Here is a 25,758-nt window from a genome sequence, read left to right on the forward strand (position 1 = left end):
TTAGCTCAGAGGAGAATACTGACTGCTACATTAATGCTGACAATTTGCATTTTCTTCCCATTTTTCCAAGCTTGCTGGCCTCTGTTCAGACTCCTACTTGCGCACAAAATCCTCTTCCTGTGGTGGTGGTGGTGGTGGTGGAACAAGAGGGCCCTCCTGCCCCTCAGATGGGTGAATCATGCAATATTATCCTTTTTGGAGAGGAAAGAGTGGTGTCATTTTGGCAATTGGATGAAGGACCCAGATCATACCTTATGGTGGCTACCCAGTGGCCCTCTAGATCAGCGGTTCTCAACCTGTGGGTCCCCAGATGTTGTTGGACTACAACTCCCATCATCCCTGAGCTCTGGCCTTGCTAGCTAGGGGTGATGGGAGTTGTAGTCCAACAACATCTGGGGACCCACAGGTTGAGAACCGCTGATCTAGATGATGTTGAACTTCCAACTCCCATCAGCCCCAGCCAGCATGGCCAATATTTGGGGCCGATGTGTTATCACTGGATCTCCAAACCTTTCTCCTGTTGCAGGCTTGTGTTGACAACCACTGACAAAAAGGTAACTCAAGCTTTTGAACGAATGGCTGGATGTATGCAGATGTCAAAAGCTTGAGTTACCTTTTTGTCAGTGGTTGTCAACACAAGCCTGCAACAGGAGAAAGGTTTGGAGACCCAGTGATAACACACAGGCTTGCTCCTTTATGCCCCAGCATCATGGGCTGTCCATTGTTGTGTTATGTGCCTTTTTGCTGCAGGAAGTTACTGAATCTGTGCCTTTAATAATTAAAAATCAAATTATAATCATTTGAATGTCCAGAACAAGATATATTCCGATCTGGTTCAGAAGGTGGGAGGGAGGCAGTTTGCAGATATTCTGTGCACAAAGGTTTAAGACTATCACACATACGACCGCTTTTGCTTTTAAAATCCAGGAGTCAGTCAGTGAGGCGATAGGCTCCCATTACTTTGCTCAGGGGCATCCTTGGAGGAATCTGAGTGCAGTATGACTACAATTGATTTTTGCATCGTTTCCTTCTGTTGCAAAGCAAACATATTTCACTTGTTAAATTGTGGAAGCTTTTGTTTTTGTTTTGTAAACTAATGGTGTCTCCTAATGGATAATCTTCAAACATATTTTTGTTTGCAAATATCTACATGCAATAATATTTTTTTATCTATGAAGATTATGCCATAGTGGCAATGGACTCTTCTGAAATGTTTCGTCCTTGTTCTCTGTTAAGCCACTTTGTTTTATCAAGCTTTTTGTAACCTATATTGTGACTTGTTTGCATAACACTTTTAGCGTGTTAAGTGTCCATAAGTACTTACTCTGCCTTTTCCTGCTAACCTTACTATTTAAAAGCAAAAAAATGCATTGGTGAGGGGAAAGCGAGACTGCCTATGACATTGCATCAATATACCTATTATTACTCTTCATGAAACTGAAAATCTAGTGTACATAATTTGTAATTGCAGGCTTCCAAGGGGGCTTTTTGTGATGAACGGAGTAACCTTGCCTTATTATGATTATGATTATTGATTTAATCTGGTCTTCAGATTTATTTGGTTGTGTTGACAGAAGCATTCCGTTACCTGAAATACTGAGATGTATTTAGTCACTAGCTTTAAGAGGCAATTTGGGAAGTATAAATGAGAAATGCATTTTTCATTTACTTGGGCTGCAGCTATCGTTGGAGAGGCCTGTGTCCTTTGCACACTGTTATGAACGTATAAACCCCTTTGGAAAGCAGTAGAATGTACATGCAATATTTGCAGTAAAAGGCCACAATCCATAATTCTGTGAGGTTGCAGAGGGCAAGTAGAAATGCATGCATGGATTTTTCTATCACTCTGGAGAGACTCTCTGCTGGCACAGACATTGAAGGCAGTGATGGCACAGCATATATATTCCCTTCTCTTTGTTGTTAATAAATCTATGGCCCGCTGAGGATATATGCACACAAGCACATCCTTCCCCAACCATGTGCTCTCTAAATGTTGTTAGACTCCAACTCACATCAGCCCCAGCCACTACAGCCAATGACCAGGAATGATGGAAGTTGTAGTCCAACAAGCATCTAGAGGGCATCTGATTGGGAAAGCTGGTTTAACAACGTCTAAGATTATTTTGGAGAAACTATAATAGTTTATTATTAAATGGGTTTGTGGCCAGAGAGAGGCAGTCTCTCTCATGTAGTAGACTGTATGGGGATTTCTTTCCCATAATAGGTTTGAATACTAAGCAGACATCAGAAGAACGAGGAGCAATGTTTTGATTGTAGGTTACAGTTGCCTCCTTGCTTAAATTATTGACATTGGAGAATAATTAAGGATACTGTGATACTGCGAAGGCAGTGCTAACTCAAACACGTTTGTCCTTTTTGTGTGTGTGTCTGTCTTTAGATACCCTACAATCTCAGCTCATCAACATGGGAGTTATCCCTACGTTAGTGAAATTGTTGGGCATTCATTGCCAAAATTCGGCTTTGACTGAAATGTGCCTTGTTGCGTTTGGCAATTTAGCAGAACTTGGTAAGTCCTGGGATGCAACCCACAAACCTGTTCTCTTTATTTATAAATGTTACATTGTTCTAATTTACTATTTATGGCAAGTTTATAAAAGGAGGACCAGTGCTGATATTTTCATCTGTATTCACTATTCAAGTATCCCAAGTTCCCCTTTCCAGCTTTTCTCTGCCTGCCTGATGTCTACACGAGTTCATCTTTCCACTTGGGCTACAGCTTCCATCCCCACTAACCATTGACCATGCTGATTGGTGTCGATAGGAGGTGGAGCCCAACTACATCTAGAGGGTGCCATATTGGTTACTCCTGACATAAATAAAGTTTATTTCTAAGGTTCAAATACAACTTCCTATCAGATTTTTCCTCACTGCCTAACTATAAGAAGTGTTGCTTTCTATCTCTCAAGAAAGTATAACAGTTTATAAAAAGAAGTCTATGCACGGTTATAAAATTAGATATCTTTACTTGATATCAGGGAAGAGTTTAGAAGGACCTCTCATGCAAACAGCATTGGTGTTTGCCTTCATCTTACAGTGGTCCAGCTAGGCCTGGAAAAAAAACACCTGGAAAATTTTGGAATAAAAACTTTAAAAGCAAACAAACCAATTTTGTACTATAGCATTCAATCTGGGCAAACTTTCCGTTTTCAGAAGTCTGTGATAAATATGGCAAATTTGAAAGCAGAAACTGACAGTGATAGCTTAGAATGATTAAATTTCATTTAGTATTCATAGTATTCATTGATGTGTGTCTCCTCCGCCAGCTCTTTTTATGGAAATGGGTCCTTAATGTCTGCTTGACACTGGAGGAGCCATAACAATTTTCAGATCACATGATAATTTTATGTTTTTACTACAACGTTGATGATTTCTCCTGTTTGTATTGTTTTATTGCTTAAGTTAATATGCTGCAGAGGGAGCAAGCAGCAAGACCACCTTACCCATCCACAGTGGTTGGGCTTGGCAAGGGCGTTCTGTGACAGTAAAATGATATAATTAAAACAAATATATTGCCACTGTGCATAAAGTTTGGTTCTGCTAGTTCTTATGTTCAATATTAGCCCTGTATGTTAAGACCTGCTTCCCCTCTCATTTCCTTTAAATCCCTCCTCACAACCCACCTTTTCTGTGAAGCCTTTGGCACAGCCCTCAAGTTCCCATGGCCTACTTTAACTCAACCACCTAACAGCCACATGCTCCCTGTGATGACGCAAATGTGCTGTCTGTCTGAGAGGGAATCACAACCAATTTGCTGCTCCCTGGGGTGTTTAGGTCAGTTGACAATGGCAGCTAAGCTAAGGTGTGGCATCGTCTTCTTCTTTTTGGCAACGTGTGCCAGGGTCATTCTTAAGCTCTTGCCTTTAACCATGGTCTGTAGCCAATGTTTGTCCTGTGGTTATAGGTTTCATTGAAGAAGGAGAGATCGTAGCCATCCTGGATTCAGACAACATGCTAAGCCAAACCCACACCAATCTAAAAACCCTGGGAAGCAGCAAGCAGCTGTGATCTCCTTCTCAGGAGCCAGTGCTGTCATGTTAAGCCATGGTTTGGCTTTGCATGACGTGTGAACACCACCATTGCTTCTCTTTACTCTTGTGAGTTGTATTGAAAGCAAGCCCACTGGTTCCCACATAATACAGCCATAAAAAAAAATTAAGTAGCTAACATTGGCAACTGTGTAGATTGATGGATGGCTTAAGATGTCAGAAACAAGTCAATAAACTTAATATTGCACCTGCATTTTAAAAGCCATCAGACTCAGGGTACCCAGAAAGAAGGATGAATCAAAGCATCTGGATTTGTCTGTTTTGAGACACCAGAACAAATTCTGCCAGCATGCAGCCATGTAAATGTTAAGGTGCTGGGTCTGACCTTTAGTCTCTTCAATCAGAAACCCAGTGCACTCACTGTGTAATTTTTCTTGTTCAGCTGATGGCAGCTGAAGGCTTAATTTATATGTTGGTAATTTTGCTGTTGCTATGGGTACGTTCACGTTCCACTGGTGCAAATTTTTAACAGCTTTGAACATAATTAATAATTCAGGTCATCACATTTATCTTAAAAGGCCTGGATGTTTTTCTTTTCATTTAGTGACAGGCTTAAGTATGGGAGTATATTGTTCCTGTCTGCGAAGAGCGTTTAGCTCTGTTAATCACTGCGCCTAGTAACCTCCTAATAAACTGAAGAGAAAACAGTGCTGCCATTCTGTGCACTTAGCTTTCCCCTTTTTGATTTCACAGAATCAAGCAAAGAGCAATTCGCCTACACAAACATTGCTGAAGAGCTTGTGAAACTGTTCAAAAAGCAAATAGAACATGACAAGAAGGAGATGATATTTGAAGTTTTGGCTCCTTTGGCAGAAAATGGTGAGACTCTGGTGACAGTTTTGTTTCTGAGGGAGAGAAATTCATTTTGATATTTGGCTGAGTCACGGCTCTTGCTGAGGAAGCTGTGTCTAGCTGAAATGGTCTGTGTGGAAACCCTTGACTGAGCCCCTCCCCTTTATTTCAGTGTTTTGTACTATGCACAGTTCTTCAGTCTTGGGTCCCCAGATGCTGCTGGACTACAATTACCATCAGCCCTGACTAATAGCTGAGGATGACAGAAGTTGCAGAGAGCCAGTGTGGTGTAGTGGTTAAGAGCGGTAGACTCGTAATCTGGGGAACCGGGTTCGCGTCTCCACTCCTCCACATGCAGCTGCTGGGTGACCTTGGGCCAGTCACACTTCTTTGAAGTCTCTCAGCCCCACTCACCTCACAGAGTGTTTGTTGTGGGGGAGGAAGGGAAAGGAGAATGTTAGCTGCTTTGAGACTCCTTCAGGTAGTGATAAAGCGGGATATCAAATCCAAATCCAGTAACATTCAAGGCTAAAGAACTGTGATTGGATGGAACAAGGGAAAAAAAATTAAAGGAGGGTTAAGAAAGCAGAGCAGAAGCATATGAATTTGCTGTGTGAGGAAAACAACAACAGTACAACTCATAAAATGCAGCAAACCAAGTAAATCTTTAGTAAACAGCCTCCCACTCTCACGGTGGCCAACCAGATGCCTGTGGGAAACCCGCAATCAGGATTTGAACACAAGACCACTCTCCCCTTCATTGGCTTCCTGCAACTAGAATTCAGAAACATCAATGCCTCCAACTTTGCAGACAGGGCATAGTCATAATGGCTAGTAGTCTCCTTGTCTTCTTGCTTTTGCTACGTCTTATTACAGTCGAACCTCTGTTTACGTAACCCTCTGGTTATGTAAACTTCGGGATACGCACGCAGCAAACCCAGAAGTATTTTACTGGGTTTAGCCCTGCGCGCATGCGCAAAAGCAGTCTGCGCATGCGCAGAAGCAGTCCTCAGCTCGCGGAAACCTTGGGATCCCATCCACAACTGGAGGTACCACTGTATTTTAAAAGCATTTTATATTTAGGTTCTTCTGTCTTCACCCAGATATCATTAAGCTACAGCTGGTTGAAGCAGGCCTGGTGGAGTGTCTACTTGAGATAGTCCAAAAGACCGTGGACAGTGACAAAGAGGACGACATTGCTGAGCTCAAAACTGCCTCTGATCTTATGGTTCTACTACTGCTGGGAGGTGAGTATTGCATGTGGAACCTGGGAATTCTCATGCTGTCATTAGCATATCGGGTTCTAGCCATCACATTGCAGTCTGTGGGTTAGCTTGTGTTCTCCTAGAGTGGCTGAGTTTTAGTAGTTTCAGCTAAAACTGCTTTTCTTTTTCACAACCAGCAACTTTTCCTAGACAGTTGGCAGGCATGGTCCCCAGACATGCTGATTTTCTTTGTATAGGTTGAACTTTTACATGTGCTGTAAGCCCAATGGGTACAAGGAAGTTTTATTGAATGTGGCAGTGGCAGAGCACTGTATCCTAGATGCTATCTCTAGTTAAATGTGGCATCTCTAGCTAAATGTAACAAGGCCAAGGTCCCATCTGATTCCGTAGAGAGCTAAGGGAGATTTTAACTTAATGGTAAGGTGAATGTTCAGTCTCTCCCAGTTCTCCTCCCCCTGTACCCCCCCCATCTGTTTTAGGGTTTTTGCCACCTTGTGGAGCAGGTGTGGGGAGGAGAAAGGGGGAAGTCCTGTTGCAGAAGTGGGAATCATTTTGTTTGTGCTGTTTTTTAATTGAATACCACCCTAGTGTCAACAGTATAGTCGCTACTGTACCAGATGGATTTAATGGCTTGACTTGGCCTGAAGCAGCTGTAAAGATCCATATTTTTCATACTTTGTCCAAATGTACTTTGTTTCTTTCCTCCCCCAGATGAATCAATGCAAAAACTATTTGAAGGAGGAAAAGGAAGTGTTTTCCAAAGGGTGCTTTTGTGGATCCTATCTAATAGCCATCAGCTGCAGCTTGCAGGAGCACTGGCGATTGCAAATTTTGCTAGAAACGGTAAAAATCATTGAGGTTCACACTCCAGCTTGTTGTCAGCACTAAAGTTTAAATAGCACTGGGGCAGGGAATATATATTTGTTGGCATAGTGCATTTTATGGTGGGGATTATAAGCAGCCGAACAGAGATCCGACTCTCGGAAAAAATTTGTTTGTTTGTTTTCAGACCTTAAAAATATAGCCACCTTGTAGGACATTAGTACTTGCCAAACATTAGGTGGGACGAGGCGATGGTGTCCCCACAATGCACTGAAAGGCAAAGGAATAGGTAAACAGTCATGCATGTCCCTCGTGAATTCTGTTTTCAAAGTGATTTGAATAACATGGAGTAGGGGAGACTGTGCATTTAAATACATATGGCCTAGGTAAAAAAAGGAAGACAGAAAATTTGGAAAGCAGGTAAACAGTGTCTCAGACTCTTGTTTTGTCTTCCCAGTTCTATTTTAAATGATGAACTAGTGTCGCAGAAGAGCAAAATTTATTGCTGACAGTTTGGGTGGAGGAAAAACACTGTTTTTAACAGAGAAGTGTTTTATGCATGCTCTGATGGTCTGGTCTTGCGCAGATGGAAACTGTATCCATATGGTGGATAATGGCATCGTTCAGAAGCTGATGGACCTCCTGGACAGGCATGTAGAGGATGGCAATGTTACTGTGCAGCATGCAGCACTGAGCGCGCTCCGAAACCTCGCTATTCCTGGTAAGCAATTTAGCGTGTTTCCAAACGCAGGAGCAGCTCCGAGGAAAGGGGGGGTGTCGGTGTATGGGGTGGTGAAATTCTGCTCCTCCAAATTGTGTGTCCTGCTGCGTATCATTAGGAAACAGTTTAGCACAATCCTCTACAGGTTTACTCAGAAGTAAGTCCTGCTGTGTTCGTTGGGCTTACTCCCTACCAAGTGCACTTAGTATTGCAGCCTTAACCTCATTTTCCTAATGATTAATACATGAGAGATAAACTGGGTGGCACTAACTATGCTCCTTTATCTCTAATGCAGGGAGACAAATACTGGGCGACCTTACTTAGTAGTGTAAGGATTGCAGTGCTGCAATCATATCACGAGCACTTATGGGCAAATGTCAGATAAATACCATGTTATGTATATTATGTTTGTATTATAAAATATAATACTACAGTACTGTATAAAGAAGAGGAGGTGGAGATGCAAGTGGCTGGATTTGCTATAAAGATCAGGAGCAAATTTGGCTGCCAATCCATAAGGCAGCACCCACTTTGACTTTGTTTATGAGATTTGCATATAATTGAATTGACCCGTGTTGGGTTGATGGCAGACCAGATATAATGAAGTGTGGGGGAAACAGCCAGAGTCCCGTCAATTACTTTTCTCTTCTACATGCATCTCTGTGCAGCATTACATCTCTTGTTTTTATTTCCCTTTGAACTCCTGTTAGGAAGTTACTCAGATGTGAGCAACCTATTTGCTTTCCAGGTCTATTTGTATATGTTTATGGTACAGCTAAGGGTTATTAGAGCAGCAGATGCATTCTGTGTGTAGATACACATACGCACCCACAAACCTTCTTATTCTCCCACCTCATTTCACCCTAAACAAACCAAGATTTTGAGAAGAGGTGCAAATTACTATCGAAATTCCCTCAGCAAGGAGGAAATGCAGCTTAGTGAAAAGTGCTTGTTAAAAATAAAGCCTAAGCTTCTGAGGTGGAAATCTCTGCTGGAACAAGCAACATCTTGTTAGCCCATGTTCGAAATGCCATCTAACTTCTCACTTTTAATTAAAATGCATTCCGGAGCAAAGTCTGTCTCCTGCTTCGCACGTGGGGGTAGAGAGCCTCACAGGGGTGGAAGAGGTGCAGTCGCCAAGAACGACGGAAGAGAGGTCCCAAGAGACTGAGCGAAAAGCACAGGCTCCTTGCAGTGTTACAGACAGCTGTTTGCAAGGTGGATTGTTTGTCATTCGCATAATAATGATTATGATAGGAGGGAGATGATTTGCATTCTTCTGAATTCTGTGTTCATAGAACAGCACCTGTCTTAGGCTCACAGCAGACCTTCCTTGTCTCTTCAAAGCACTCTCTCTCTCCTTATGTTGCAAACACGCACACGCACTATCCTGCATCCCTTTGTGTAGGCACTACGTGTGTTGAGCCTTCGGCACGTATTTTTGCTGTCAGGGCTGGAGTTAGGCACAGGTCGGCATGAAAGAAGCAGGGCTCTGTTGTCAGTGAAGTCTTTAGTCAAGGAAACAACATACAGCTTAGCAACCATTCCCAGTAGGCCCTGCCTCTATGGAGCAGTTGCCAGGACTGCTTTCCACCCTTTCTAAGGCTCTTCCTCTCCCGGATGTTTCTCAAGCATTCTCAAATTGCATCTGCACACCTCTGGCCTCTGTTCTTGTCTCCTCGTTATCCTGCGCATTCTTGGGGACTAGATGAAGGGAAGGGGAGCTTGTCGCAGCAGGAGAAGGATCAAGCAGCCTCTTGACCCCTCTCCTCTTCTTCAGCCTCAGGGTCTGAATTGCTCTCTTTCACCAGCTCTTCCTGCTCACTAAACCCTGTTGCCCCTTCAGCATCCAGTTCATTTTCCCAATCTTCTTCTCCCTCTGACCTCTCCTCAGTGTCCCACCACGACTCCCCTGGCTCTGAGCCTACCTCCTCTGGGGTTTCCCTTGGGAGTTTACTGGCCAGTGCCTCCCACTACCAGTCCCTGACACTTGCTCAGTTTATCCAGTTATTTGTGTGAACTCAGGTTGGTTCTTACGCCTTACTCATGTGACCCACCTATCCCCAGTCCCTTTCCCCTTCTTTTGCAGGGGATGAATCGCAGGAGTGGGATGGATCTCTATATACACACACACATGTGTATAACGTTGGCTTGTACTAAGTGTCCCATACATACAGCAGGGTGTACAGATGCAGGGCTCATTTCCACATCCCTCTGCACCTAGAACATACACACCAGTGCTGTGTGGATCAGCCCCATTTAAAAAACACAACACAGTCATCATATGTCACAAGCCAATAGGGTGTTTCCTCCCTCCTCTTTTCCTCTATAGTAGAGTACAGCCCAGAAATCTACCACCTCATTTGGTGAAAGGTGCAGCCTGGTTCTAATATACCTATGTAACTCATAAATTTACTCATAAATATGTAACTTCCGCAACTGGAAGTCACCACAAACAATAGTCTCAACGAAACGGAAGGATACAGCAGTGCTTTATTGATCTGAAATATTTCTCAGGCCTCTGCCTTGCCCTGCCCCACCCTGGCCCCCCAAAACTTCCTAAGCAGGACATATTATTTTATTATAAAAGGGCCCAAGAGCTACTAAATCAGCTAGAGGCGTTAAAGAGGCCCTTAAAGAGAATAGCCAGAAGCAGACGACTTCTAGGTTTTAAAGGCAGTCTAAACTTTTAAAGGTCAGTCTAAAGCCTAGAGGCATGGTGCTAAAATAATTTTAAAATAGATCAGGAGGTTGAGGAAGCTAGAGGCCAATAGAGCAGGATATATTGTGTCTTTCACAGTTTGACATCTGTTCATCCATAGAGCATACACTGGTTAAACATATCGTGTCAGCTTTTCTGTACAGTTTGACATACAGGGAACTACATATGCTTCCATAGTTAATATAACATAAGAAAGGAGGTAATAGAAGTTTTACATAAAGTTTTCTTAGGTAGGTAGAAAAGCAAATTTAACATAAGGCATTAAATGGACTGATATAGGATGAACTGATTGATATATGGTACATAATGTATATAACACCGGTCCTGAAAGACCTACATTGGCTCCCAGTACGTTTCCAAGCACAATTCAAAGTGTTGGTGCTGACCTTTAAAGCCCTAAATGGCCTCGGCCCAGTATACCTGAAGGAGCGTCTCCACCCCTATCGTTCAGCCTGGACACTGAGGTCCAGCTCTGAGGGCCTTATAAACAACTATTTGACTTTTAGAAGACATCTGAAGGCACCCGTTTAGGGAAGTTTTTAATGGTTGACATTTTACTGTGTTTTTAATATTTTGTTGGGAGCTGCCCAGAGTGGCTGGGGCAACCCAGTCAGATGAATGGCATATAAATAATAGTAATAATAATAATAATAATAATTAACAATGTATTATATTAAACATTTTTTTAAAAATCCTACTACTCAAATGGGAGTAGAATAGGACCCAGTCTTGCTTCCCCTGATCATCTCCCCCACCCCTCACACAACTGAACCCTCTAATGTTGCTTTTGGAGGCCTTTGGAAAAGGTGTTTAAAGGCTGCCTCAGGACTAAATCTCTTCACGCGGTGTAAGTGTATCATCTCTGCAGTGCCTCTCAGATAATATCTGTTCTTTATTCATGCAGTTGTAAATAAGGCGAAGATGCTGTCAGCTGGCGTGGCAGAAGCCGTTTTGAAATTTCTCAGATCCGAGATGCCCCCTGTTCAGTTCAAGCTGCTGGGGACATTAAGAATGTTAATAGATGCACAAGGTAAAAATAAATTGTTCTCCTGTATTAAATGATTCTGCCCTTGATCTGTTGCTATGTTCCTTATAGAAGAAAAAGGGGATTTCAAGAAAATCCTTCAAATAAATTGAATGCATCTGTGAAGTGAAAAAAGCATGGACTTCTTAAAAACCTGTGATGGTCCGTTGTTATCTTTGTTATCTAAGCGCAAGCTTAAGCTCTTGATTTATTGGCACAGCACAGCTTGCCTCAGCCATAGTGTGGCATGCAATGAATATCTGAAGTATATTGCGGCTTCAGGTGTTCCAAAAATCCTCTTTTCTTACACATGTGAACAGTTTTGTGAAATAGTTAACAATTATCTCAACACCTTTTATTTTTAAAAAGTGATGTTTGAGGCAAAATAATCTATTGAACTTCTGCAAGTAATAAATGCAGATTGCCATAGTTTCATGGCAACTGAATTGCTTACACCGAGGACTTCATGTATCTTGAAATCCTTATCAGCAGCAGAATTACAAATTTCCTCCATGCAAAAAGGGAGTAGAATTTGGAAGGCTTTCAGCCAGAAGTAAAAAATAAAGAGCTTATGAGTTTACAGAATATTCTTGATCAACTTCTGTTAAGTTTGTGTTTGCCTGAGATTCTAGGGCAGTTGGTTGGTTGGTTGGTTGGTTGGTTGGTTGGTTTGAAAAAAGTTTGTGTGCCTTAAAATTCCAGAGCTAGTTTTTGGAAGTAAGAGCAGGGGGCTGGGGAAGATAAAAAAAAAAAATAGAGTCAAGGGGAAAAGGAAGCTATAGAAATTGACATTTACTGTGATTTTGAATTATCACAATTTTGAAGTCAGCACACCATGGATATAATGAGCAGCTTCAGATTATTTACATTTTAGTACAAGGTATTACAAGGAATTTGCTACATCGTGTGGAACTAAAATATTCAGGTTAGCAGGGCTGCAGCCCTTGTTTCATCCTGTATTTACAGCAAAATAGAATTTTATTATACTGCTTGCCACTGTTTTGGACAGGCATAGATGGCAGTTTTTCTCTAAAATGATGTGATGGTTGCTAGAGGAGACTCCAGACATCTTCCTTTAACTGTCCCCACCTGATCTTCAAGACTCGTTTTTGTACTGACTGCTCAATAGCCAGTTAGGCAGCTTCCTTTTTGAAAAACACACTTTTTAGTACCTTTGACCCTGCTCACTCCGTTCTTTTTAACCTACCTCGGGGTGGGGATCCTCAGACCCTGGGGGCCAGTGGTGGCCCGTCAAAACTCTCTGTCCGGCCCTTGGGACTGTCCCCAGGCCACACCCCTCACCAGCCCTTCTGTACAACCTTGAGCAGTGTCCTTTGACTGGTATAATATTTCCCTAAACGAAATCCAGTTGGTGTTGCTCTGCTAATGGAAAATATCCATCAGCAGAATTGGGAGTTGATTATTGGCTGTTCCTCTGTCCTCTTCCCCAATTGGTTTCAGAAGGTTTCTTCTCAGCAGATTTTTGGAGTGGGGGCCAGACTGCTTAGGGAAGGAGAAATCCCCCCCCCCCAAGAAATCTCCTTCCTCATTCTGCTAATCTTCTGCTAACAGAGCAACACCAACTGGATTCAGCCCATTGCTATTTTTGCCTTCTATTTGTTCAAAAAGGGACGCAGGTGGCACTGTGGTCTAAACCACAGAGCCTAGGGCTTGCCGATCAGAAGGTTGGCGGTTCGAATCCCCTGTGACGGGGTGAGCTCCCGTTCTTCGGTCCCTGCTCCTGCCAACCTAGCAGTTCGAAAGCACGTCAAAGTGCAAGTACTGTAGATAAATAGGTACCACTCCGGCGGGAAGGTAAACAGCGTGCACTGCTCTGGTTCTCCAGAAGTGGCTTAGTCATGCTGGCCGCATGACCCAGAAGCTGTCTGTGGGAAAACGCTGGCTCCCTCGGCCTATAGAGCGAGATGAGTGCGCAACCCCAGAGTCGTCCGCGACTGGACCTAACGGTCAGGGGTACCTTTACCTTTACCTATTTGTTCAAAATCAAGGTTGTTGTTTTCTTTCTCACCTTTCAGGAATGTGGGGTGCTGGGTTGTTGTTGTTTTTAGAACAACTGCTGCGTACTGAAAAAAATGCCATCTTTGTTATATGTAGCAGAAGCTGCTGAACAACTGGGGAAGAACGTGAAACTGGTTGAACGGCTGGTGGAGTGGTGTGAAGCCAAGGACCACGCAGGTGTGATGGGAGAATCAAACAGACTACTCTCCGCTCTTATACGACACAGCAAATCAAAAGTAAGTGACTCCTGCAAAAACCACAAGGCTGTGCAATAAGTTTTGTGTTGCCAAAGCAGCTTCACTCCTCCGAGGCAGATTGCTCCCCTTGTAGAGGTAAGGATCTGAACCACCTGAGATGGTGTGGCTTGCCCGAAGTTACCTTGTCAGCCTACACTAGCCTTCCCCAGTTTGATGCTCTCCAGACGGCCCCTGGTAAAAGATGATGGGAGATGTAGTCCAAAATATCTGGAGGGCAACTGGATGGGGAAGGCTGGTCTAGGCTTTATTTGTTACATGTGCAACATTGGACCAGTGCGATGTACAGCTGCTCCCTCTGTGTTAGCATATAAGAACCTGTTTCTGCACGTGAGACAGCTTTTATGGTGTAAGGTTCAGGTGTAAAATTACCTGGATTCTGGGAATAAATTCTCAGTGTGTATTCAGTTGCATCAACAATTATAGTTGTCTTCCCCAGGGAGGTTAACCAGGTCCCACTCTTCTGTTCGCTTTGTTTGTTTCCTTTGCATGCAAAATGTCACAGCACAATCCTTTTGAACACTAGGAATATAAACTATCATAAGCACATTCTGTTTCAATGGCTTTCAGCTTGTGGCTTGAACACGGAGGAGAAGCACAAAAGGGGTGCGTGTGTGCACGTGCCGTTTTCATCACTGTTGCATTTTCCTTGCCATTGACTTTCACTTAATCATCTCATTCAGTCAAAATATCAAATCTACTTTAAATGCCAAGGCTGCGGTATCAAACTGTGCTGTACTTAAGCTGAAGCTGGAAAATAAATGTGCAGAAATGTAATTGACGCCTACTGTTCCTGGAGTCGCGGGTGTGTGTTTTCACATCTGCAGCAGTGGCGCACATGGGCCACAACACGAGCGGCTTCAAGTGCTGTTCTGCTTTGTTGCTGGTCGCCTCAAAAGCTTGGGGGCAACGTGGTGGGGCACTGCCTTAACTGCGCACTATGCGAGTACCCTCCTTTTGTCTGTCCCCAGTCGTCCAACCCAAGAGCTTCATTTCAGTATTACAGAAGAGGAAGAACTTTTCTCCTGCAATTCGTGGCCTGCGGGGAACTTGGAAGGTTCTGAATGAAAAGGCTGCTATAGGATTTAACAACTACAATGTGGGCAGGGGGACTGCCTCTGAAAAGCAGCAGCAATGATTTGACTTTGATGTCAGTTGGTTAGAGTCCGGTGGTACTCACGATGCCGATCCCCTTAAGGGCCACCAGTATATTCCTACATTTCAGGGGGTTGGAGTAAAGGATCCTTAGGATCCCTTCCAATTCCATGATTCTATGTGATGCAGGAACATGTGGGCAGCGCTGGAGCCAGCCCAGCATGTTATATACTGGATGTTGAAGTTCCTTGGCTACTTGCCTGTCTGGAGAAGTCTGATCCGCCTTTTGGTGTGTAACTCAGCATCATTTGACCTGGAAGTCACAGTTAAATGGGTTTTCAGGTGTTGTGGGGAAAAAAGCTTTGCCAAAGACCCTGGAAAGCCACCACCAGTCAGAGGAGACTTGGGCAGCCTTCTATAACCCAGATGTTGTTGGACTAAGACTCCCATCATCCCATGACCATTGACCATGCTGGATGGTCCAATGGGAGTTGGGAGTTGAGTAACATCTAGAGTTCAACTTGGGTCTCCAGCTGTTTCTGAACTACAGTGCACATCATCCCTGACCACTGGTCCTGCTAGCTAGGGATGATGGGAGTTATAGTCCAAAAACAGCTGGAGCCCCAAGGCTGGGAAACCTTGATCTAGAAGGTGCCACCTTGCCTACTCATGGCATAGAGAAAACGCTACTAAATGTGCCAGTGTTCTGACTGCTTCATATGTTCACTTCTGAGTAGGTGGGAGCCAAATATTTCAAGTATTATTTTATTTTTTAATAGCAGTTGTAAACCACATACACACTCTTGTTATGTGCATAATATATCAATATAGTGTACGTTATTGAATTGTTCTGTTTTGCTTATCGGTAGCAGACTGTCGTCTTTTCCTCATGTCCTGCAATACTTTGCGTTCTCTTTTTTTAGGATGTAATTAGGACCATTGTTCAGAGTGGCGGTATTAAGCATTTAGTTACCATGGCAACTAGCGAACACGTAATAATGCAGAATGAAGCTCTTGTCGCCTTGGCGCTAATAGCAGCTCTAGAACTAGGTAAGTATCTCTATGGTTAACGCTTTGTACTCAGGTCTCTGTTGAAGGAGAGGGAGTAAGTCAGGGTTAAGGCATGAATGAATAGTGAGCCGCTTCGTGGTGAGGGTGAAAGCTTAAGCAAGTATTATTCAGGCACCACTGCAGACATGGGCAGCAAAATGGGCTATGGCACCTGTTTCCAGGTTAAGTGACTAGCAGTATCGAAGCCGACAGCCAATATGACTGTGTCAAACCTCGCACAGTGACAGGCCGCTTGGATGTGTGAATGAAGCCTTGGCCTCTCGCCACCATCGCTCAGGACTCAACGCTTCATACATAAAACGTGCCTCTTTTTCATAAATGCCCAATGGAGTATTTCAGACAAAGTAAACTTTAGAAAATGTAGTCAATATAAGAATGGTATTGGATGTCTTTTGTTGTTTCATCGTTATATTTCCCATCTTTTCTGTAGTGATTTGAAATGACAAAGTTTCTGGGTTTTTCTGCCAAGTAGTTTCTCTTTAGGTAAATGACAGGAAAAAAGAGAAAAGCTGTAGCGGGATAACAGGGTCAAAAAACAATTCTTTTGGTTCAAGAGGAGAGGCGACCTTAAGGGAGAGAATAGGATATAGGGAGAGAATTTATTGCTGTATTTCCCATAGAGACAGAATTAAGATTTGAGGACATGGGCTTGTTTAAACCTCCTTCAACATTTTTTTTTTTTTAACTTCCATTGACTTTTTGAGCCGGTACATTCTACTACTCCAAGCCAAATTCCCTTGTATCTTGAGCAAGTAAAATACCCTCACAATAAGCCATGTGTGCTTGTGTCAAAAGGAGGAAACTTATTTCCATGGATCGCTTTTTCTTCGGCCTACCCCATGGGCTATTCTGTCATCCAAAGCTCTTCATTGGCTGAAATAAAAAAGTAACCCAAATTCAGGCATCTGTAGGGAACTTCATGGAATATTATTTTGTCCCAGGCTCTTTTGACATTCTTAAAAATAAAATTATGTATTGGTGGTTAAATGTGCTTCCTTCGATCAGTTTTATTGGTGGTGGGAGATTACCCACAGCATGTTACATTGACCGGGGTAAACACACAAAAGGATTCAATTGGAACTTGTGGGATTTTTGTTTTTATTTGTCCCAAACAGAGGCTATTGTAGCCCTTCCTCTGTGTAAATTCTGCAAATCAAAGTGTGCTTCAAGTGGACTTTACCCCAATTTCTTGGAAGGAGGAAGCTATCCCAGTAGACAAGACATATATACAATTGGCCTTCTTCAACACAATTATGCTTCCCTCCCTGCTTTCCTTAACGATGCAATATAAATTTAGATTCTGTTCAATTAAGCGAGGCATGTATTATGGTTCCACAGCACTCTTTGTACTAGAATATGTCAGTAAATCCCACCACCAAGAAAAAAACAAAAGGAACCCAGTCCTTCAGAGTTTAAAGTTCCCATTTTGTTTCGATTCACAGCCACAGCAGAGAAGGATCTTGAAAGTGCTCAGTTAGTGCAGATTCTACACAGGCTGCTTTCGGATGAGAGGAGCGCACCAGAAATCAAGTACAATTCCATGGTGCTGATCTGTGCTCTTATGGGATCAGGTGAGTCTTTCCACAGCTCTGCTTTAGATCAACTTTCAAAAAGTCACGAGGGTTGTGCATTAGGTGCCCAAGGCTGACACACAAGCCTCTTGTCGAGCCAGGAGTGGCATGCAGATGACAGATCCAATCAAGGCTATTTGCAGCAAAGGCTGCAATTTTATGCGCATTTACGAAGAAGTAATCGTCATTGAACATAGCAGTGAATGCATGCTTATTCAGAGAGAGGTCTCATGGGGGCTTGCATTCAAAAGAGATGCTAGTTTTTTAACTCTTCCTGCAAAAGTTTCCCACAAGTAGAAACTAGCACATTGAAGACAAAGGTACCCACCTCCTAATATCTAATATAGGCAAGGAGATTTTAGAGAGAGGATATTCAATAATAATAATATATAATAATAATTTATTATTTATACCCCACCCATCTGGCTGGGCTTTCCCAGCCACTCTTGGCGGTTTCCAAAAAAATATTAAAATACTGTAATCCATCAAACATTAAAAGCTTCCCTAAACAGGGCTGCCTTCAGATGTCTTCTAAAAGTCTGGTAGTTGTTGCTCTCTTTGACATCTGGTGGGAGGGCGTTCCACATGGAGGGCGCCACTACCGCCAGAAGGCCCTCGGTGCTGGACCTCAGTGTCCGGGTAGAACAATGGGGGTGGAGACGCTCCTTCCGATATACTGGACTGAGGCCGTTTAGGGCTTTAAAGGTCAGCACCAAATGTGAGGTCAGCAGCAAAATGTGATCCCACTCCTCTAGTCTGAAGTAAAAGCACATTCTACCTCCATGAGACCTTACCATCAGACTCTGTGTAGACCACTCCATAGTTACGACTAACTTTAGCTGGACTGGTGCTTCTGTATTAGAAAACCAATCCCTGAAACTATTAATAAATAATAATAATAAATTTTATTTATATCCCGCCCTCCCCAGCCGAAGCCGGGCTCAGGGCGGCTAACAACAATCAAATAGTCAAATAGTCACACAATCTAAAAATATTTCATTATAAAAATTAATTAAAATCAAATTGATGGCAACCAATTAAGCAAAATTCTGTGCCGGTTGCCAGAGGAGGGAGTCAGGCTGCGCCCTGACCAAAGGCCTGGCGGAACAACTCTGTCTTGCAGGCCCTGCGGAAAGATGTCAGGTCCCGCAGGGCCCTAGTCTCTTGTGACAGAGCATTCCACCAGATTGGAGCCACAGCCGAGAAGGCCCTGGCTCTAGTTGAGGCCAGCCTAACCTCTCTGAGGCCTGGGACCTTGAGGATGTTATTATTTGCAGACCGTAGGTTTCTCTGTGGGGCATACCAGGAACAGCAAAGCTCTCTGATTTGCAGAGGCGGCAGCAAACCCATTTCATTGGCATACTAGTAGTATGCCAATGAAATATGAGGACCAGTCCATATGATTTCAGTATCTCTTCTATCTACAGCATTCATTACAAAACAAAAGCATAAGAATGGTGCATTTGCTCAGACCCATGGAGAAGGGCTGTAGCTTAGTGGTGAAGCTTGTGTTTTGCATATAAGAGAATCCACGTCCAATCCCTGACATCTCTGAGTAAGACTGGGAGGGGAAAAAATCTTGCCTAAAACCCTGGAGAGCTACTGTGAACCAGGGATGGGGAACCTGTGGCGCTCCAGCTGTCCTTGGGCTCCAAGTCCCATCATCAGCACCAACAACCATGGCCAGTGGTCAGCAATGATGGGGGCTGGAGTCCGTGAACATCTGGAGAGCCATAGGTTCCTGGTGTACCAATCACCCAACTGATCTAAAGACTGTTTCCTATCCAGGGTCGCCCCTCTCAGCCCAACACTGACTTGCAGTTAGAAAGCATCTCATTAAAACGGGGGAAAGAGTTTACGCTATTTTTCCAACAAGTCTGGGTTTCTCATTTTAGCTTGTCATCTAAGCAGCTCCCGCAAGGTGGGCTTGCTTCTTAATAGTCCTATGAAATTGGGGGTGGGTGGGGTGGGCAGCTTCCCAACCTGCTGTCTCTCTTGCCGACGTGTGGTGTTTTTTGTATCAACCTTAAAATAATCCTTTTCACCCCTTTAGAAAACCACCCATCCCCACCACAAAGACTGCAGTCAGTCCGCCATTCTAGGTAGCTGGGATACGTGCTGTGGCCATTGGAGCCTTCAGTTTTGACAAAGAATTCTTTCTGTTGGGTTTGATGCTGCCTCTGCAAATCAGAGAGCTTTGCTGTTCCAACAGACGCTGTATGTTGAAGGAAGATAATAGGGAATGTAAATGTGTATGTAACGTCAAAAGAATGAAAGGAAAGGAGAGCATTCATTGCCATCACAGTCATTGCTGTGTGCATGAGTGTGGGAAGAGAGGCCCAGGACTTGGTTTGTCACTAGAACCTATTAATACCCAGAGAGCAACACCTGCTGAAGATATCAAGCTATCCTGGAAGTAGGAAGCATATTCTTCACGCAGCAGAATAGCCTGGATAGGAAACGCTGTTTCCATTAGATTGTGTGGGGAATAAAAATGTTTGGGGGGCATTAAGCTTGCTTTTAGGTGTTTTCCACTCTGCTCATGGTCGCACAGAGGGGAGTTCAGATGCCATGGCAGATTGGAAAGCAGGTGACCAGCAAACCTGGCAGGAAAACAAGGGTCGCAGTTTGCTACGTGGGGGGAAAGAGGCTCTGTAGAATTGATTTGTAACAGCTCTTTTGTTAGTGAGCAGCCTGTGCTGTTGCCTAAGCAAGCCCCAGTAGAATAAGCGTCGTGTGTTTACCTCAACCCTGGTATCCTCCTAGCGCCTAAAGCAGCTTTTTCATCTTCCCCCGACCATGACAACTAAATTAGGCAACTTCCAGCAGTGTTGAGCAGACCTCTAGATCTCTACTCAAAAAACAAATATTTTGAGTACTGTGCGCTTGCATCGTTTGTTCCATTTCTTCTTTGTTGACATAACTAAGATGCCAACACGGACTGTGCTGAGAGGAACAGAGCAAGTTGCTTTAATTACAACCACCATTTAAGCTGTAGCAAAAATCACCGCCTGAATCCTTGCATGCTTTTTCCCCTTTTTTTGAAAAGGCATACTTTATTCAGGTACTAAACATGGAAAGGCTGCTTCTCCACTATATGTTCACGATACACAAGAAAGGGTGCTGAGGTGAGTCTCTCTTGCAGCCTTCCCCAGCCAGATGTTTAGGACTACAGCTCTTAGCAGACCTACCCAGCAGGTTGTGTGAGGTGGGACTTAGGGGAGATGTAGCACAAAATGCTTGGGGAGGCTGCTCTCTTATGTAGAGTCTCATGAAGGGGACATGTCCTGTGACAGAGAGCAGACCCTTTTAATTGCATAAGGTGCTTTCTCCCATTGGTGGCCCCTTTAAGAACACTCCAGCTCCAAAGGGGAAGGAGTCACAGAAGCCCTGCACTACACACAAGCCTCACTCTGTATGCAGCATGGCTTAATTTCAGCATCATCTAATTACTCTTATTCAGGGAAGGGCCAAGGCTCAGTGGTAGAGCATAGGTTGGTGCAAAAGGCCTTAGATTCAATTCCTGGCAGCTGTGGACAATAGGGAATGATAGGAGACACTCTGCCTGAAATGCTGGAGAGCTGCTGCCTCTCAGACAAGACAATATTGCACCAGATATTGGCCCTCGTAGGCCTCAGTCATGGCCAACCAGAGCTAGAAGCATCACCAGGCCAGTAGAGAGGGTGCTGGGCTTAAGAGCCCATCCAACCTCTGATAGGCCCCAACTGCAATTTCCTTTTAAGGAGATTTGATGCATTGATACAGCCAAGGGCCACGTAGTTGTTTTACACTGCACACACCTGCAAGAAAACAGAAGGGGGTCCATCTCCTGCTCACACAGCACAGCAAGCAGAAGCAGAAACTTGCACACGGTCACCTATTTTTTCACACATCATGTCACATTTGCTAGGCCTCCCTTGCAAGACTAAGACAGATCCCGTTTGCTTGCAGATGATATGCAGAGCAAGGAGGAAAGTGTGTTTGTGAAGGGGCTCCCTAAATTTAAGATGCTTGAAAAGTACCGCTTACAGCCACCAGCGCCACTTATTCTCTGGCGACCGCATTCTGCCAAGTTGACAAGGCCTCTGTTCATTGCCGCTTCCCCAGAAAAGGCAAACAAAAGAGCAGCTGCAGACATAAAGGCCCAGCAGGAAAGTAACCGTCTCGCTTCTGTTTGACAGAACTCCTTCACAAGGAAGTGCAGAGCCTGGCCTTTCTAGACGTCGTATCAAAACTCCGCAGCCACGAGAACAAAACGGTCGCCCAGCAGGCTTCCCTCACAGAGCAGAGACTCGCCGTGGAAAGCTGAGGAAAGGGGTACCCGCGCTCCCACCTAGCATCGCGTCACAGATTTCACCTCTCGTCCTGTCCTGCTGCGTTTCTCCCACCCACTGTGTCACTTGTGCATGCATGTAACATTCCCACACGGATCGAACTGCTGTAGGTACCTCTCTCTCCACAACCGAGATTTCTATAAACCCATAGCCAGTCGCCATCAACATGGATCCTGTCTCTCTTACACACAAACACAAAATGTCTCCTAGCCCTGTTAATTGTTCTACATGTATTCTCGTTGCTTGAGCCACATAGTAGAATGTGCATGTTGTAGTCCTATAATAATGTAAAAAAAAGAGAGAGAGAGAAAGACGTGGTACTACTACATCAACGACTCCTCCCCTCGTACCCCTAACTCCGTAACAAGTGTACTGCTAACTTAGGGACAAAGCACAGGAGGCAGCAAGGCTGGGCTGGACTGCCAGGGGTTTCAGAAAATGGGGAGGGAGCCTCTTTGGGGAAGGGAGTCTTGCTGCTCACTCACTGGTCTTGCATATTAATGTCAACCCCATGGTACCTAGAGGTAAACAAATAAACTCCAGTGCGCTCACACTTTACCTTGCGTGTTGTTCCTTTGTGCAGCAATTCGTGTATCTGGGGGTGGGAATGAGTCTAAACCCCCCCCCCACAACTTAGCTTCTCTTGTCTTAAGCAGTTATAGCTGAGGACGTACCTGCATCAATCACTAAGCTGGCTGTTCCTCTGAAACAGAAACAAGGAAGATGAGCAATCTCACTTCCTAGGCACACCATTCATAATCACATCTGCGGAAAGAAAAATCTGTGAATAGCTGAACTCTGACCTGTGTAAATTATGCAGATTTGATTGTATTTGCTTGCATTATTGATTCTCATAATTTACCCTACTATTGCTAGTCACGCTGAAAACCCTGCGCTCTGACCACAGCAAGTCATCTGCGTTCTGAGATTTCAGTAGGCATGGTCATGCTTTCAAGTATTATTTGCACCATAGGCACTAGAAACTTTGCTTTACTTTTTTTAAAAAAAATGGAAGCAAAGACCCTCAAGAAGCTGAATGCCACATTCTGCAGCACTTCTTCCCTTCCTCGGGATTTCAGCATACACACAAACACCCCGAGCAGAGCCACATTCACCAAAGGGCGCACAATTCTACAATGCTTAATTGTAACAGATTTTTATTTTCCCAGTAACAACTATGATCTGATCCTCCTTTTTAACACAACGGGTTTAGAGCTCTGAGCAGAACATATATTTTTTTGTACATCCGAGTGAAAAGTAGACCCAAAATGTCACTCAATTTTATTTATAAAACTGTAATTATACTAACAAATTGCATATAAAATGATTTACTTCAAGTAAAATACAGAATACTGCACAACTAGTAAAACTATGTTGTCCATCATAAATGTATTAAAACATTCCTAAAAATCGCATCTATTTTAAAAAAAAGGTACAAAGAGCATGATGAAGACCACTTTCAGTACCTTAAAAACTAACACAAAGAGGTTGTGTTAACTTCATGTAAAAGTCCAGTTACATCCACTGAAATTCGCATGGGCTATGTACTATATACCATATATTCTATTATGAAGGGAAAATGTCAATTGAACAAAAATATATCCACTTCTAGACCAAGTGTGACCAACTGGGAAGGAGACGACACAACCTCAGTCAAACTGTACCAGCATGCAATTCTGTTATAACAATACTTTCCATCATCAGTAAGTGTAATTGGCTTTTTACAATCAATTTTTTCCGACTTACAAGACTTTCAATACAGGAAAATACATTCATAGAAAAAGAAAAAACACAACGGTAATTACAGTAGTGCCCTTCGTTGCGACGTGCAATGATTTAGGGAAGTGATGCAAGCATTTTTATAATGTTTGAAAACCAGACAAAGTCGCAGATCCCCCATGCCCAATCGACGTGTTTTTTTAGTATAAAGAGAGAACACTTTTCTTTGAGACTCAGTTTCCCTAGGCACAGCCTATGCGGCGAGACGCTTGCAGGGGCAGCTTATTTTAATCATTCACACCGTAAGGAGCATCTGCACTGGTTTGGATACAAAGCTTTATAACAGTGCAATCCTATGTACGTCTGGTCCGATGCAATCCCTGCTGGGGTCAATGGTGCTTGATTGCATAAGGACTGCAGCCTTTTTGCAGTCACCTTACCAAGAGTATACACACACTCTATCTCTCCCATCAATTTCGGCTCAAAGTACACGGTGTCAATAGAAAGCCAATCCTAACATTCTCACAAAGTCAAGGCAATTGGGGGGAGCGCACTGCTTCTTGCCCATGATAATCTACGAGCAATGAGAGGCATGAACGTTAAGGATGCAGAACTGCAGGAGAAAAGAGGCCAGGTTCAGTGCTTACCCAAGCTGAAGATCTTGCATGCCACGTGCCTCCACCACGGCCACCACATAAGAGTGAAATCTGGGTGCAAGCATTCCTTTTTTTGGATGCCATAAAAAAGGGGGGGAGAGGTGGTTTGGCAATTCTGCTTCTCTGGATTAGGAGATTGAACCACAAACCCCAGGCCATCTGCAGGAGATGTTTGTCGTTACCATTCCCAATTTAATGCAACATCCACTGGAAAACGGAAGGCGCTTCCTTCCAGCCCTGCTGCAGATACTACCCTGACACTTCCCCTCTTGGTTGTGTTAAAGCCTGAGAAACAGCATCCAGTGCTGAATTTCCTCTCCATGGGAACACTGTGGGAACAACTCCAGTGGTGCAACACACATAAGTGGCATCACAATTGGAAATCAGATCAGATAGTACAGGAAAGCAGGAGCCTGGAGTATATCCCCTGTTGCACTGGATATTTTTAATTAAAAAAACACCAGTGAAACATTTTCTACCTGTACATCAATACATTGATGTCCATGCAAATGGCTGTGTCTGAAACACATTCAGGATCTGCACATTGACATACCCTGCCCACCAAGCCACCCTCCGTGATATACATATATGCTCTGATGACACTGTGTACAATTAAGACAGATAACTCTATGGTGCCAGAAAGCATAAAGAGTTGGCACTAAGCTCCTTAAGAAACCTAACAGCATGTGTTCCGTCAAAGCAAGTTTCATGCACTCAAAAGACTTGAGGCTTTCTTGCAAGCAATGGAGCTTTTCTCTTGAGGCAGCACAACCTATCCTTAAAAACCACTCATGCCCATAGATTAGGCTGCTGAGTCCCCGGCGCTTCTGCACTGCAGAAAGATCTCCATAGCTGGGAACATGCAAGGCACACAGGCTTCTACGGGGGCAAAAATGTGGCAGCTGAATTTATGGCATGTTGGACCAGAGCAGTAAAAGAAGCAGTGGCAACCCCAAAGGTATAATATCCCCCTCCTGTCCCCGTTTTCCAGGAGAACACTCTGTGTGCGGTACCAAAGCATAGATGATGTACACTCAAGATGATGGCTGGGAGAACACAGAGAGCTCCGGCCCACCCACATGTCTGCTGAATTGTGCTTTACATTACGGCCATTAGTGGGCAGGCATTTTCAGGAGACCTCAACATCCCCATCAAAATGTTCTCTCTTCGGCGTCTTTGGTAAGCGGGACCAGCAGAAATATTCATTTTGGGGGTGGTGGATCAGAACACAAAGCTCCTGCGGCGCAGCTGACAATATAATCCCTGCACAAAGTGGGCAAAAGAGGGGATTCAAAGCAGCTCTAGAACAAACATCCCCCCAAAATATTTTTGGGCCAGTCTTAACGAGTTTTGTTAAGCTGCAGTTTTACCAGGGAGACACTAGATGGCAGCATATTAAAGCATTCCAGGCATGATCTGCTAGATATGTAAAGCTTTTTAAGTTTTTCAAACACACAGGCAAACTCACCTCATACAACCTTCTCAGTATAAATACACATTTAAGATGAATTGCAATCCTCAGTGTGGATCAGATCATTTGCATGCTACTATTTACAGTTCAAAAATTATTTACACGCCGCACGGCACCTGGAAAGGCCAGGTCCCAAGTCTTGGTTTGACAACTTTAGCTGAAAGAAAGTAAGACTCTGCTCAGAGAATAATAAG

At 43.7% G+C, this 25,758-nt stretch overlaps 2 protein-coding genes and 1 long non-coding RNA gene across 12 annotated transcripts in view; 2 read left to right on the forward strand and 1 right to left on the reverse strand.

Moving 5' to 3' along the window:
• RAP1GDS1 (Rap1 GTPase-GDP dissociation stimulator 1) overlaps nucleotides 1-22,276 on the forward strand; it is a 92,316-nt gene extending 70,040 nt beyond the window's left edge. For 6 of the 8 annotated variants that reach the window (XM_083458775.1, XM_083458779.1, XM_083458774.1 and 3 more), the window contains 10 exons: nucleotides 2,399-2,527; nucleotides 4,761-4,886; nucleotides 5,963-6,106; nucleotides 6,797-6,928; nucleotides 7,494-7,628; nucleotides 11,255-11,380; nucleotides 13,490-13,629; nucleotides 15,666-15,792; nucleotides 17,256-17,384; nucleotides 21,566-22,276. In XM_083458775.1, the coding sequence (XP_083314901.1) occupies nucleotides 2,399-2,527; nucleotides 4,761-4,886; nucleotides 5,963-6,106; nucleotides 6,797-6,928; nucleotides 7,494-7,628; nucleotides 11,255-11,380; nucleotides 13,490-13,629; nucleotides 15,666-15,792; nucleotides 17,256-17,384; nucleotides 21,566-21,693 (1,316 nt within the window). In that variant the 3' untranslated portion in view covers nucleotides 21,694-22,276. The remainder of the gene's footprint in view (nucleotides 1-2,398; nucleotides 2,528-4,760; nucleotides 4,887-5,962; nucleotides 6,107-6,796; nucleotides 6,929-7,493; nucleotides 7,629-11,254; nucleotides 11,381-13,489; nucleotides 13,630-15,665; nucleotides 15,793-17,255; nucleotides 17,385-21,565) is intronic. The other 2 variants (XM_083458777.1, XM_083458776.1) reach the window with 1 other exon arrangement.
• TSPAN5 (tetraspanin 5) overlaps nucleotides 16,178-25,758 on the reverse strand; it is an 88,887-nt gene continuing 79,306 nt past the window's right edge. Inside the window, exons 8-9 of one of the 3 annotated variants that reach the window (XR_014515610.1) lie at nucleotides 22,393-22,483; nucleotides 16,178-16,686 (exon numbers count right to left, since the gene is read on the reverse strand). Coding sequence is in view for 1 of the 3 variants with exons in the window: in XM_083459077.1 (XP_083315203.1) it covers nucleotides 22,478-22,483 (6 nt within the window). In the remaining 2 variants the exon portion in view is untranslated. Of the gene's footprint in view, nucleotides 16,687-19,886; nucleotides 20,331-22,371; nucleotides 22,484-25,758 lie in introns of those variants that run through there. The other 2 variants (XR_014515611.1, XM_083459077.1) reach the window with 2 other exon arrangements.
• LOC310686005 lies at nucleotides 22,490-25,410 on the forward strand. Its single transcript, XR_014515630.1, has 2 exons — nucleotides 22,490-25,097; nucleotides 25,147-25,410. It is a non-coding gene; the product is annotated as an uncharacterized lncRNA (long non-coding RNA).

Source organism: Podarcis liolepis (genome assembly GCF_965112155.1).
Source record: "Podarcis liolepis genome assembly, chromosome: 9".
NCBI classification, from domain to species: Eukaryota; Metazoa; Chordata; class Lepidosauria; order Squamata; family Lacertidae; genus Podarcis; species Podarcis liolepis.